At 37.9% G+C, this 14,407-nt stretch overlaps 1 protein-coding gene across 7 annotated transcripts; it reads right to left on the reverse strand.

The window, feature by feature from the left end:
* Positions 1–460: 460 nt before the first annotated feature.
* Positions 461–13,864, reverse strand: bnip2 (BCL2 interacting protein 2). 7 transcript variants are annotated; one of them, XR_009241851.1, is made up of 12 exons: positions 12,877–13,863; positions 9,743–9,838; positions 9,544–9,611; positions 8,544–8,720; positions 5,651–5,833; positions 5,413–5,515; positions 5,200–5,331; positions 3,912–3,998; positions 3,588–3,686; positions 2,889–2,924; positions 2,293–2,361; positions 461–1,077 (listed from the first exon to the last, which is right to left on the reverse strand). XR_009241851.1 is itself a non-coding variant. In XM_058645503.1 (11 exons), the coding sequence occupies exons 1-11, from the start codon at positions 13,227–13,229 to the stop codon at positions 1,020–1,022; spliced, it is 1,392 nt and encodes a 463-aa protein (XP_058501486.1). In that variant the 5' UTR covers positions 13,230–13,864; the 3' UTR covers positions 461–1,019. The 7 variants fall into 7 exon arrangements, 3 of the variants coding, with proteins under 3 accessions (XP_058501486.1, XP_058501488.1, XP_058501487.1); XR_009241852.1 differs by having other exon boundaries at positions 2,281–2,361; XR_009241853.1 differs by lacking the exon at positions 2,889–2,924 and having other exon boundaries at positions 12,877–13,862.
* Positions 13,865–14,407: the final 543 nt, after the last annotated feature.

Genomic DNA, 14,407 nt, shown 5'->3' on the forward strand with positions numbered 1-14,407 from the left:
TTCATTATTACCCCCAGTACATTTAATTGACACACAACAATAAAAAATCCATTATGAAACGTTTTTTTTTGTAGTTTTTGTGACAGCACTCAAACCATCCCAGTGGATCTGCTAAACCAGTGGTGGGCTGTTGTTTTAATACCTACCGAGCTAGGTACCCATCAAATAGGTTGTTTTCTTTTAATATCTATCGGAATTTAGTTGGAAAAAAAGGGTAAATTCTGCAATTTCATAAGGCCTTTTTTACTTTGAAATAACACAACCAAATGGTCTGATATTTTGTGAGGGCCACCCTGGGGTGGTCTACTATAGTTTCCTTTTAATATCAATTGAATTTAAATTCAGATTTTGTTACTTCTGCAATTTCATAGGGCTTTTATTTTGTAATTACACGCCCTTACTGTAATGAGAAAATACAATGAATTCCTACATCTTCATCCACAAGATTCCAACATTCAAATGAGGGGCGAAAAATTGTGAAACTTTATTTTCCCCGGGCAAGACTTGAACACAGTGAACAGTGAAAAAGGTGCCATGAAAACTTGTTCTATGAAATTCCACTCATTGGGTCAGAGACCTAAAATGCATTTTAAAATCAGAGCAATCATAAAAATATATTAATCTCTCTCCTTTGTCACCTTTTGAATATAAATATATATATTTAAATGCAATAAAGCAGAGCATGCATCAACCATTTTTAAGAGAGTGTCTTAAATAATGACTAGATACAACAATAACATGGGAAGACCAATAAACTAAGTCTTACATAATATATTGGCAGTGAATAAAAATGATTAAAAATGCTTGAGAGAGCATGTGTAAGAAATGCTGATCAAGATGCTTTGACAGAGAAATACAACACAAAGTTCCACAATGTAACAGGCTGTAAAAAGGCTCTTTCCTGATGCTAACATTTAAGTCGTCAGTCATGTTGCCCAGATTATAAACACCAAGAGTGGCTGTGGTTCGAAACATTGCTTATCGTTTCTCCTCCTCGTCTCCTCCAACAACGAGCAGGGTCACTCTGGAACCGCAGCAGCTGCAATCTCTAATTTACCGTGCATGTCCTGGTCGATCCTGCAAACAGATTCATCAGCCATGAGACGCACTACAAGGCTACGGGACAAAGCTAGCTGATAATGAAAGCAACAACGGCTACAACAAGGGCGACTTTCCATTTCCATTCCCATCCTGAAATGTGACCAACACCCTGACAGTGAGGCAATATTTATAGACACACGCCGCATGATTACCTTCATTTTATAAACTACTTTCTTGAGGAATTAATTACAATAACTGCATATCCCACAATCATAACTACACTAATATATTGTCCAGGTACATCTTTGTTTTTACTGAAAACACTAACCGTATGTGAGGAATACAAACCATCAGTGTGTGAAGGCCAAATTCCATTTTTGTTTACATTATTTGAACAAATCTGCAGCATGCCTGCAAATAATGTAATGCATTTTTTTTATCCTGTTTTATATATTTTAAGTGTTTTTAAACATTTACATTTAAAGAAAATTTAGAAATGGAAAATAAAACGCTATTAAAGCTAATTGTGGTGCTGCTTTTTTTCCTTACACCTTGAGAAAACACAATGGAATGGTTATTTTAATTCTCTCCTGATGTTCAAACATCCCATAACATACCTGCAGATTAATAACCTCAGCAACTGAATGTGCAATAATGGGCAGAATATTTCTGCGTTTGATCAAGGCTGGCAAAGCTTTGTAGAGATTAACCAAACATCAGCAAGCAGTGGGTCATGCAAAGAGCTGTGAGAGTGAACGAGCCATGTGATCAGTGAGGGCATGGTTATGTGCAACCACACACCACAGTGACTAAGGCCGTGTTCAGACATGGCATCAGCATCATTTCTGAAAAATCCAATCACAAAAGAACCGTTCATACCAAGCATTAGAATGTCTGTGTGTCTCCGGTGTTTAAGTTTTTTTTTGCCACTCAGCCGGCCAGATTACACAGGTTGGTCCATGGTAAATAGGATAGGAGAGTGACAGCCAAATCATTGTACAATGGTAAATGTTAATACTGGGTAATGGGAAATTAGGGCTGCTGGCATTAACATGATAACCACGATGAATTAAGGGCAAACATCTTCTCTCAAATTGCATGTAGAGCTGCTCTGCTCTGTGAGAGAGAAGTCGGTTTGTGTCACCCGTTTGGAAACAGCTGATTGTGCCGTGGGCAGGATACTTTGGTGTTATAATGGTGGTATAATCAGAGGTCAAACGCATCCTTAAATAATCTTACTTGTGTTCACACCTTGAATTAAAGCGGTCCACTTGTGAATGGATCCCCCAGGACAGATGTTGACGTCAGAACTGAACAGACCTTAGTAGACAAAACAAGCCTTGTATTTCCACCTCATTCAGTTGTTAAAAACATGAGCAAACTTACCCAAAATCAAAACCTCAAACTCTGAACCTAGCATTTAAAAGACATTCCTATAAGGAATTAGCAGTGCATTAAACATCTTGATGAGTTTTATGAGTCAGCATAACAGTAGAGCACCAGTGTGTCTTGGACAAAAAAAAACCCTGCTTTATTAATGTTTTTAATCACAGAGATAGACGATAGCTGTTGACATAGCCAACACATTTTGTTTTAGCTTCATTTAATAGAACTGGCTGAACTACCAACTTTTGCAAATGAATCAGTTACTCAGTCGGCTTCACAGAAATGCCCTCCCTGTCCCTGCGGGGTATTGAGAACAGTGGAATTTTGGCCTGAGGGTATGATTCAATACAAAAACTAGGAACAGAATGAGGTGCATGGGCGCATTTCTAAAAGCCAACAGCCAATCTTTATTGTTAGTATTTGTGAAATGCGAGACTGATCCTGGGTGAAAGTGCATATACCTTTTACGGCTTGTCCTATTTTTTTCGTTGTCAAACCTTTAGGAGGGGGCAGGGGGAAACTAAGTCAAGAAAAGGAGACATATACAACCAAATATCCAAACAGCAAAACCTGCAGGGAATATCCAAATATCTTTGAAGAAATAACATATCATGCAATAAAAAAAGAAATAAAAGACAGCCCTTCTGCTTCGTGGTTTGTAGTTAAATCCTGTGAACGGGTCACAAAACGTCATGTGACCCCAGATAGAAGCGGAAAGAATTTCAAGTGTGGAGTTAAGAATTATGGCGTAAAGACTGAAAGCGGTTTTCCTCCAGCGCTCTGATCTGGATTTTTTTGAGGCGTGTCATACAGCTCGATGATGCTCGATGATGCAGCAGAGCCATAATTTGCGTAACTACTGCTCAAACGCTTTGGTCGGCACTTAAGTGTGTATAAGTGTGAGTTCTCCAGTGGCCATCAGGGTTTCCGAGCAGAGAATGTTGGCGAATTTTACATGACGTGAAACACAAAGTGACTTTTTTTTTTTTTTTTTTTTTAAATCATTCAAATTTGGCAAGGTGATTAGTAACACATTTTTTTGTGGGGTTACAAAATCAGCATAAATCAGTTGCATTACACGCATTGCAACTGAAATAAAACCAGAGTCGTCACCGAAACAGATAGAAAAGAGCTGATGTGCTTGAGTGAAACATACTTACTGTTTGATACAATCTGGAATTGACACATACTCCATTGGAACCAGTGCTGCAAGGTCTGTCAAGCTGTACACATACTTGATTTTTTGACTAAATTTGGAGCTGCGAAGAGAAGTAGAAAATGTCACAATCTCAGGCTATGAACGGGCAGAAATGGAGACTTGTGAAAAACAAAGAAATGTATAGATATACAGTACATTTTACATCTTACTGCTATAGGGAATTATGTTTGGAATTTGAAATTGCTAGTTTTCAAATGAAATGCGTGGATGCCGCTTCAAAGAAAGATTATTTAAAACGTTTAATAAGCTGAAACATTACAGATACCTTATGAAAGGTTTCGTCAGTGCCAGCAGGGTGCGGATAAACCAAGAAGGATGGACAATTATCAAAGACTTCAAGTTCTTTCTTAACCTGTGCAAAAAATGTGAGAACAGTAAAGAAAAAAATTACACAAACACACACACGTGTACATACCAGGGGTCGCGTTAACCGAATATTTTCCGTCATTGACCGTTTTTTTAAAACGGTGACGGAAAAATCTGAGAGCCATCCGTCATTTTGACATATTGCAATTCACACCCCTGACCACTTGGTGGTGAAGAGCATATTACAGTAAGTTGAAAGTAGAAAAGAAGAAAAATGTCACGGCAGTTGAGTGTCAGAAGTTTCTTTAAAAAGCCCAAAAACTATGTTGATAAAAGAGGTGAAAAAAGAGGGATAGATGCAGATGCAGATGAAGGACAAACTCAGCCCTTGGCCTCAGCGGAGCGAGGAAGCGGCAGTAAGGATGTTAGGCGAGTTCAGTGGGAGCGGGAGTTCTCCTGGCGGAGGAGGGCGGATAGAAAAATGTTGTGCGACAAAATAAAGATTCCCATCGGAGAATCTGAGCATAATTTCTGACCTGGACACCGTACTCAATGCATCTCGCTATCCTTGTAGTGCTGACAGCGTGTTAAAGAGCTATGGACAGGAGGCTTTGGAGCGCGTCTGTGACCGGTGCAGCTGATCCACTGGTGCAGAAGGAGCGCATGTTGCGGGGGTTCCTACCACACGCAACTACGCGCAAGCAGGCACGCGATTTAAGTCCATGTGGACCAGGAGGAAGGTGTGAGACTGTGCGTTTAGGCCACGGGTGAACTGTTCATATTCCACTGCAATATGAACAATGCAATTGAATATGTCATTATTATCATTTAAAGTGACCGGTGAAAATTGATTATGAATGACAGACAACGAAAAAGTCTAGCGCGACCTCTGGTACATACACACACATATATATATATATATATACATATATATATACACATATACATATATATATATATATATATAGATATACATATATATATACACATATACATATATATATATATATACATATACATATATATATACATATATATATATAGATATACATATATATATAGATATACATATATATATATATATACATATATACATATATATATATACATATATATACATATATATATATATATATATATATACACACACATACATATATATATATATATATGTACACACATGTAAAAAAAAAACATAATGATGCTTGTTACTTTGAGAATTGTGACCATTCACCATTCAGACTCACCTTCTATCAATCTGCTGATAACACTTTCTGAGCCAGCCGACAGTTGGCATCTTCTTACGAGAGGTCGCCCCGTTCAAATACACTATCATATAGTTCTCAGCAACCAGAAGCTCCAGTGTGCCAATGACATACCTATAAAGAAGACATTTCTATTACTGATGGTTTTAAAAGTTTCGCGCCCACAAGTTCAAAGGAATTCAAATTAACACTCACTTGAATAAATTGTCCATGATGTATCTGTAATTTGGCTGATTGCTCTCAGGCATGAAGCAAACGGCAAAGACAATTATGGCATTCAAGCCGTCTCCATAGTAACCTGCAAAGAAAGATCTAATGTTAAAAAAAAATATTCGATCATCTGGTACTAAAACAATTAATATTTAACAAAATATAATACACTTAAATATATTGTATTTTTATTGGAATGTTATCACAATGTCATGCTTCTGACCTCCATGGCTGATAACCCTCTTGTAAGGTTCAATAGCCTTCATGTCCACTCTGTGCTCCTGGTCTCCAAAACGAAACATCCTCCAGCGTCGACCCTCCTCCCTCTCCTCTGAGACCGAGTACTCCTGAACTGACGCCACACCTTTCTGTAGCAGCTCTGTGGTTTTTGGTTTTGGGAGATCATCTAAAGGGGGGAAAATGCTTCTTAAGCCCACAGCTTGGATATTCTAACTAATGGAGACTTGTCTGATTTTCTTAAATTAGATCTATGTCAATCAAATACATTTTGATCAAATGTTTATTTTTTCCAAATACATGCAATTCAATCAATTGACAGCCAGATTACACTTTTGCATTTGCATTTGTAGTTTTGTGTCTGAAGGCATGCTTTCTCTGCAAATCAACAGGAACAATCACATCCATGTGACCCTTGTCTTAAAGCTGCAGTCAGCAGGTTTGCTGGATTAACAGTTAAAAGTGGAGTTTTATTAAGAGTTTTTTAAATACTCCACACTTAACCACAGCTCTCTGGTCCAGGGATCCTCTCATCAGATGAGCATTGACGACAGATGACTTAAAGCATCTATTGTCCAATTTTATATTAAAACCTTTGCCTTTTTTTTTTAGGTCTCTTTGCAAAATAGGAGTTTTGTCAATGATGCAGCACCAAAAACCTGTATGCAGAGTAGATGTAGTATATCAATCTACCAATAATGCAGACCCAGTGCTGGTAATAGCACAAGATTTGGATTACTTTAAGCTGGTGCATCACTAAAAATATTAATATTTACATAAATAACTGACCCGAAAGTAGTTACATTAATGGTCTGTTTAATTTGATAGTTGCACTACTCTACAATACAGTCATTGGTGATTGTTCTCAAACTCAAGTTAAAAATGTCCAGCCTAAAAGTGCATCAGACTTTCTGAAGTAATTCCCCAACTTGTCAAGCACAGGGTGCTGTAGCTTGGCCTTACCCATGCCCTCTTTGCATAATGTTATGTTGTTTTGCAGTGTCCCTGCAAAGCAACTTGTGCATTTACATGTAGAATTTAATCAAGCTAAGGTCGTAGTCCAACTAAGCCGGGCAATCGGACAACTTGCTGAGCCTGAGTATACATGCAAAGAAATTAACATGCATGTAGACGCACTGACCGATGTCTTGTAGTGACAAGATCAACACCACAGATGGCAGAGTAATGAATAAAACTGCTGACTCGGTTGTTACCTTATTGGTTAGCTCCAGTGAAGCAGTCAGGCAAGTCACGCAAGTTTTGTGCAGAGGATACAGGAAACGGCATATATTAAAAGATCGATCTAAACATTTCATCAATTGCTATGAATCGTAACCCAGCCCTACCAACTGCAATATATTAGGTTCCAGTAATGTGAGAAAAATTGAAAATGTGACTCAATGCAAAACTAAGAAGCACACATCGTCAAGGTCCAAATTGCTCCTACTTGATAGCGGCACCTTTACAGTGATCATTAAAAATATCTTGCTTGATTATTTCCTCAAATGCAAGAAACTTTCGTTGGAAAAAAAAACCAAAAAACACATGCATCAAAACAGCAAGTAAAAATGAAGAGATATGAAACACGATTCAAACCATGATTTGTTTGAACAACTGAAAAATAGGGGTTGATTGACTGATGGCTGGCAGGGAAAACAACACAGGTGCTGTCTAAGAGACCTTACCACAAGGAAAAGTGAAACATGTTGCTGGCCTGCAGCCTGTATCCAGGCAGAGAATGGAAACATTTCTTCTCAGTGATAAAGGGGAAGGCAGCAGTGAAGAAACAGAGAAAAACAACAAAGCATATTTTAACTACTACAGCTGCCTACACAAAGCTAGAAAATCAACGTGGGTAATTGCCAATGCATCCAAGACGCTGGACATAAAAGACTGGTTTGAAAACACATTTGCTTATGCATTACAAATCAGTGAATAAAACATATATTTCCATAAATAAGTTACATCACAGATTAAATGTAGGTCAAATTCTAAGTCAACGTTACCTTGCTGTGACCAAGCTACAATAAATCACAGGAGAGGCACCTTTCCACCACAGGAACTGGGGACTTTCCCAGGAACTATGAGAATTTCTACCACAGGAACTAGATGGAAGTAATGGGCCATTTATTTGGCCTGAAAAAACAGCTTTGTTCGGGGGTTAAGACCAATGTGGGTGGAGCTTGCAGCACTACATTTCTGATTGCTGCATTTTATTTCACTTTAAAAAAATTAAAGTAACAAACCAAACCAATGTCATTTTAGCAATGCTGACAATACCTGGTTGTGTTTTGACTTTGCTTTGTTACAAGAGCTCATTCTAGTAACAAAGCAAACAACAGCACGACATGGATCTCTTCATGGTTACTATTGTTGACGTTTTATTGTGTTGTTGTTTCCTGTTGTCCTGCACTCTACAATGGTGTCCTGATATTTAAGTACTCCTGACACAGTTTCAAATATGATCCGAAACTTTCCATACTTAATAGTTTCTATACTTGATGGCATCTCTGATAGCTATACTATTAGCTCTTGTGTTAGATAGCTTCTCTGTTAACTCTGCTGTTAGTTGGCTCAGCTGCCCCACTGCATCACCCAACAGCTGTTTGCAGCAAATACACTCTTCCTCTTCTTTCTTGCTGTCTTTACTCTCTCAAAGCTGCAATGACTTCTCAAAACAGCTGTGCAGTTTTTTTTAAGCCCCAATTGTTCCAATTTTAGACCTCCATTGTGGGTGTGGATTGCTTACATGTCATCATGCTACTTTACATTATCATTCCTGGCCTTTCACTGCAGTGGAAACGTGCCTTAACGATGGCCTGCAAGAGCAATGTCGTTCCTGGTACCTGGGCCAATATATGATATAATTAAGCCTTTACCTTCCCACTCAAACTCATTGCTGTTGTCTGAGGGTGTGTCGATGTCATCAAGGTCTAGCTCTGTGCTTTCATCCAGTTCATCTGAGAGAAGAGAGCCCTCACTGCGATCCAATGTCAGACTGATGTCTGGTGCTGCAAGCTTTTTCTTTGCCCTCTTGCTATGGTTGATTACATAGTCTAGAGTAGATACCAAGACATTAGTGATTATACTGTTTATACACAGTTTATATACACAGGTTTGAGTGCTTTCTACTATAATACAAAACCATTCCCACCAAATGTTTAGTTTAGAGAGCAATCTTAAATCCAGAATTAGTTTATGTTTTCATTAATGCAATACAATGGTGTTCTGCTTTTATATTTCCATTGCAAATCTTTGAAATATCAGGGCAGTTTTTTCATTTCCTTCCATTATTGGCTTTGTATCAGCCTTTAAAAATCCACTATCACTCAACCATTGGAAGACTTGAAAGAAAGTCTTCCAAGACACTTTTTTGATCTTGCCAACTCGGGAGTGCTGAGCTCTGACATTAGTTCCGAATTAACTTTTGAAAAGATTTTGGGAGAAACAAGACTGACTAACTTTTATGCTAAGACTTCAAAAGGAAACAGGAGAGAAATACTGGGAAAAATGGGACTGCCACAAATTCAAAGACTCTTAATACTTTCTTGGCTCTTAAAACATGTCTGTTCATCTGAACATGTCTGGTATGCACTGTGGACTGCACTTATTTTTATTCTGCTCTATTATACCTGTATAGTCATAGTAGTAGATAAGAATTGCTTTGCAATTGTAGTTGTCCTGGCCCTCATCTGTTCTTTGTTCAGATAAAAAACTAAAATAAATTCAAAATAAATTTAAAAAACAAAACAAAAACATGACTGAATAAGAAAGTACAGCAACCAATGTCACTCTATTTGTACAAATGCTGGCATGTTTGTTTTATGGACATGTATTTACTGTATATATTGTGATATTATAATATTCTGTTTTCCTTACCAGGGTCTCGGTTTTCAGATGACCCAGCAAAAAGCTCTTCTTCAAGCTCCTCCTCCTCTGGTAGGGGCCTGAAAATAAAACAAGAGGGGAACAGGTCATCAGTAGGTCTTCTGTCTATGTGACTTTAAAACACAAAGATATGATACAAAACTGTGATCCATACATGACTTATTAAAACAATGAGAAAATGCAAAAGTACCGTGGAAAGTCCTCATCTTGCCACTCTTCCTTAAGTTCAACTCCTTCCATTCTTAAACGGGCCTCTGTTGTCGCGACTGATTCTTGGCGATCAAGACTGGAAATTAGAACACAAAAATGTTTTGCTACTGTAAAAGTTTTAAAGCTTGTACTTACTGAAAGACTCTCTTGTACTCCAATTTCAATTAGAGTAAGAGGAAGCAAAGATTATCTATGACCAACAAAATCCTAACAGATACAAATGGTCATCTGTCAACACTTGCTTGTGACTTCTACAGTCCTCAAAGGATTAAGGGGGAAACATTGAAGTCATAATGCTCTACCAAGAGTCAAATGCAGTTTTGTTCTTGTTTCCAAATTCCGCTTGAATGGCAGTCTCAATCGACTCAGTTTTTCACTAAACCCTTACATAATTGTGTACCATTTACATACAATAACAGCCTCACCATTGTAAACAAATTAAATACTGTAAAGAAAACTAAAAAAAACAAAATACAAAATGGAGCATTGCGGTATTAAATTATAGACTGTTCTACATTCAAATGCAAGGATGGGGACATAAAGGCACTAAATGGGTCATAGAACCACCCAAGCTTGTTGGGGTGTGGAATGAGAGGCCACCAATTATTTGTTATGTCAAAGTATAGCAAATGTAGACCACACCCTGTAAGTTTAAAGTGACAATAGCAGACCCAGGTGCTATATAAGACATTGCGGTGTTTGTGAATTGCTGATTGTCTTGTTTAAATTCAAATTGATTTGACAATAATATGTTGCCCAGCACTACTGCCAAATATTTAAAATTATTCACATACATTGATTATTAATTAAGGGACCATTTATTGAGTAATACCCTACACTATAGTACTAATCAATGCATGAATGACAGTCCTGAGTTGTGGGTGACCCCCTATACTAATTGGAAGGTCACACTACATACAGAATTGTGAATTACTTGTTTTAACTAATTTAAAGTGCTTTAAGTTGGTCATGCACCCAGACTTGTTAACATGTTGATCGAGTGTCTCTGAATGTGTAGGCTTGTTTCTAGTCATGTAATCAGATCGCTGGCTTCTTGAAAGGCTTACCAGCTTGTGTTGAGGGATTAGTTATAAACCATGAATGCTGATCGTGACATCTGTATCTTTACTATACAGAGCTCCTTTGATGCATTGAGCACATGCATGACTGTATTTGTATTCCCAGACACAAAAACACTCTGGGAATTTGGTTCTCAACATTTCATAAGGTATCAGTGTAGCAGTTTGCTTGTGTTTTTCACTAATCACTACAATACACTCAAGCAAACTGAGACAGGTCTGGGTGCCACAGGAATGCAGTTTCCTAAATAGAGGCTTGCAATCTAAAGTGTAATGGTGACCTCACTGAATGTAAATCTAATCAGCCACACTGACTCAAAAATTAAAAAAATAAATATCTGAATAAAAACTATTAGGGCTGCAAAGATTATTCAATTATTAATGGGTTACAAAATTAATCATCAACTATTTTTATCATCGATTGATTGGTTTGAGTTATTTTTTTTTAACAATTACAACAAGCTTTCTGATTTTTCAAACTGATTTGTGGACAAAACATGACATTTGAGAAAATTATAATTTCTAGGTTTGTTAACCCTAACCTTATGAAACAAAACTGTTTAATTAAGTATCCTACAATAATAACTGGTTGTCAGCTTAGTAGACCTAAAATTACTTAGGCTTGACATAATGGTAAGTTATCCTAGACCTGATTTCATCAGACTTGCTAATAACTTTATTATATGTTAACCACTTTATAAAAACAATCCCCGCTTCATGTACAACAATTTGTTGACATGTCATCCCTCATTGCATTACCAAAATACTATTTGCATTTAGTTCCCTTATTAACACAACAGGTCAAGTGGTTTAACCCTGCTTCAAGAAAGTCCCGAGTTCCTCCTGCATACTCTCCTGCTTGATAACTTTGATATGCAATTTTCTTTGGTTAGATAGGGTGGCCTATTTTAGCTTTCCTGAAGCAGTTCATTCAGTATGGCTGGTTATGCTGACAACAAAAGGTAGAAGCACAAACCATGCTCACTTATCCTTCCACACAAAGGATCACACATGTCAAGATGACAACATGTAGAAATGTCCTCTTCATAAGCTAAATTGAATTTGTTAAGTGCAGTTATCCTGATGTATAACCCCTTTCATACATATGTTTTCCATTTTAACTGCACATGTAGTGATGTGTCTGTTTGTTTATGTATACCACTACAGTGAAACAAGAGTCATTCTATTAACATGATACAACAAAGATTACATGTGGAGGATAAAGCGATAGGCAATGAATTAATTAATGAATGAACGTTACATCATTTTTGATTGTGTTCTTTTAACACAGTGGTTCTTTTTTATATTCTTGCCCGTGGAACATTTTTATACATGGTATTATGATTATATGATATGTTTGTCCTTTGCCAGAATAACAAGCAATAGTTGAGATTTATGGTCACCCCTCAACAATATTAAATAATAGTAATAATAATAATAAAAAATGTTATAAACTCTAAACCTGGCTTCTACAAATACTGCAATGCCAACATGTTAAGATACATTCTCCTCTCATAGGACAAGCACAGCAACTAACAGCAACAATATTGGCAATAACAATGAATGGTAACTGGCCTGTCAAAGCACTTGTAGTGCCTATGTCTGAATAGTAATTCAGGGTGAGATTCTGGAGTCTGGGTGAGCAGCAGTTTTGGAATGAAGAAATACTGGGATACTGGGAAAACCTGCCACTTGATCAACCCTAAGGTAATGTCAAGGTTATACTATATAGTTTACTTGAGCAAAGTTGAAACTCAAGAAGGTCATTGTAATCTTTTTTTTAAAACATGTAAAATGATGATAAGCTTTTATGATACTTTACTTTACTCACTGAAAATGTGTGGATCTTAGAATATTTGCAATTTCAATATGCCACATTTCACAACTTTGGAGGACTTATGGCAAAATCCTTGCTCCCACACTCCTCCAGAAACAGAGGAAGAAGGAAAGAAAACCATAAATAAGCTCATGTTGTCATGACGCAGACATGCCAGACACTGAAATATTTAGCATTTTAAATGCATATATGACAGACCTTCCTACAGGTCCAGATGGTGAGCGTGGCTGGGAAGGTTTCACTGGAGTAGAGCTTCTTGCTGCTGGCTGTTTCTGTCCATGTTCTGGTGTCGTCTTCTCCTGCAGCGTAACTCTACTTGTCGTCAGACTCTCCTTCTGTGCCTCTTCGCCATTTTCAATGGTGCTATTTTGTAATTCATCTACTTCCTCCACGTCACCCTCTCCGGACACCCCGGAGGATGAGGGACTGGAAGTCTGCCTGTTTCCACCATGAGTCCTCCTGGGTGTGACACAATCCGGGTTGCTATTGTTCAAATTCATATCACTTAAACCATGTAGCACGGCTTCACTCTCAATCACACCCGATGCCATGGGTTTGTCCCGCTGTCGCTAAAGAGAAACAGTCCGCCAACAAACGACTAACACACCTGCTTATTAGTAGCACAAATCAATCAGATTACCCAATCTGATTCACAACTTCTTAAGAAGTTTGTGGCAAATTTGCAGTACCGCTAGCAAGGACTTTTGTTGACAGCTAGCGACACCTACCAACTATCTCATTAACAAATAGTGTTAAATGTCTCACAGGCTGCACAAGTCACATTTTCAAGATGCGTCACGATGTAGAGCCGAAACGTCCACAAAGTAGCTTAGCAAATGGAGCGGAGCGATCCTACCTATGCCAGTTAATTTCCTTCCTTCCTTCCTTCCTTCAACCGTTAACATACGTATGTCACGCTAGCGCATGAGCTACCGTTAGCTAACGTAGTCGCAGCAAAACAAGCTAATGCTGTACGGCTGAAGTCCATAAAATCACGCCAAAATCGTTGACAACTGTGGAAAACTCGTTCCACTGCTTCGTGTGTAGTACAAAGTCAATACGCATTGATTTCACGACCCGGGACGTTCAGTACCGGTGTCAGACCACGACTGTTGTTTGCCAACAACGCTAGCTGCTTGCCTGTTGCGCAGCTAGCGTTAGACAGCTTTCCACTGAGTTGCCAGTGTCGTGTCCTCGTGGTTTGGTTCTAAAGTTTTACTTCTCTCAACACAACACGCAGTAAACGACACAACACTTTTTCATTTTAAACTGCAAAGTTGTTCACCGCCTGACACTATTAATTTATGTAGAAGATTTAAGATCTCGATGTTGTGATTTTTTTTTTATTATGTTCTACATATTCACGTATGTATACGTATATATATACACAGTGGAATAGATATATGGTAATAGTGTGTTATGCATTCCGGATTCCGGAAAAATAGCAAACCTGGCACCGTCGACAGTCTCGGTCCCTGATCTATTTTACCGCCCTCTGTTGGCAGCAGCAGCTCATTGTTATGATTGAGTAATCAGCGATAACGGTACTATACTAATACTCCACCTTGTAAAAAAAAAAACACAAGTGCCATTTAGGGGGATACAATTGGTATGATAATAAAAAATAGTTTTATTGCTGACCTTCCAGAGAGTCCTTGTGCAAAACACTCCACACTTTTGTGGATTGTTCTTTTTAAACTGCTAAGTCATTATGTTCCATTATTGTATG

This window comes from Solea solea, chromosome 12 (genome assembly GCF_958295425.1).
Source record: "Solea solea chromosome 12, fSolSol10.1, whole genome shotgun sequence".
In the NCBI taxonomy this organism is placed as follows: Eukaryota; Metazoa; Chordata; class Actinopteri; order Pleuronectiformes; family Soleidae; genus Solea; species Solea solea.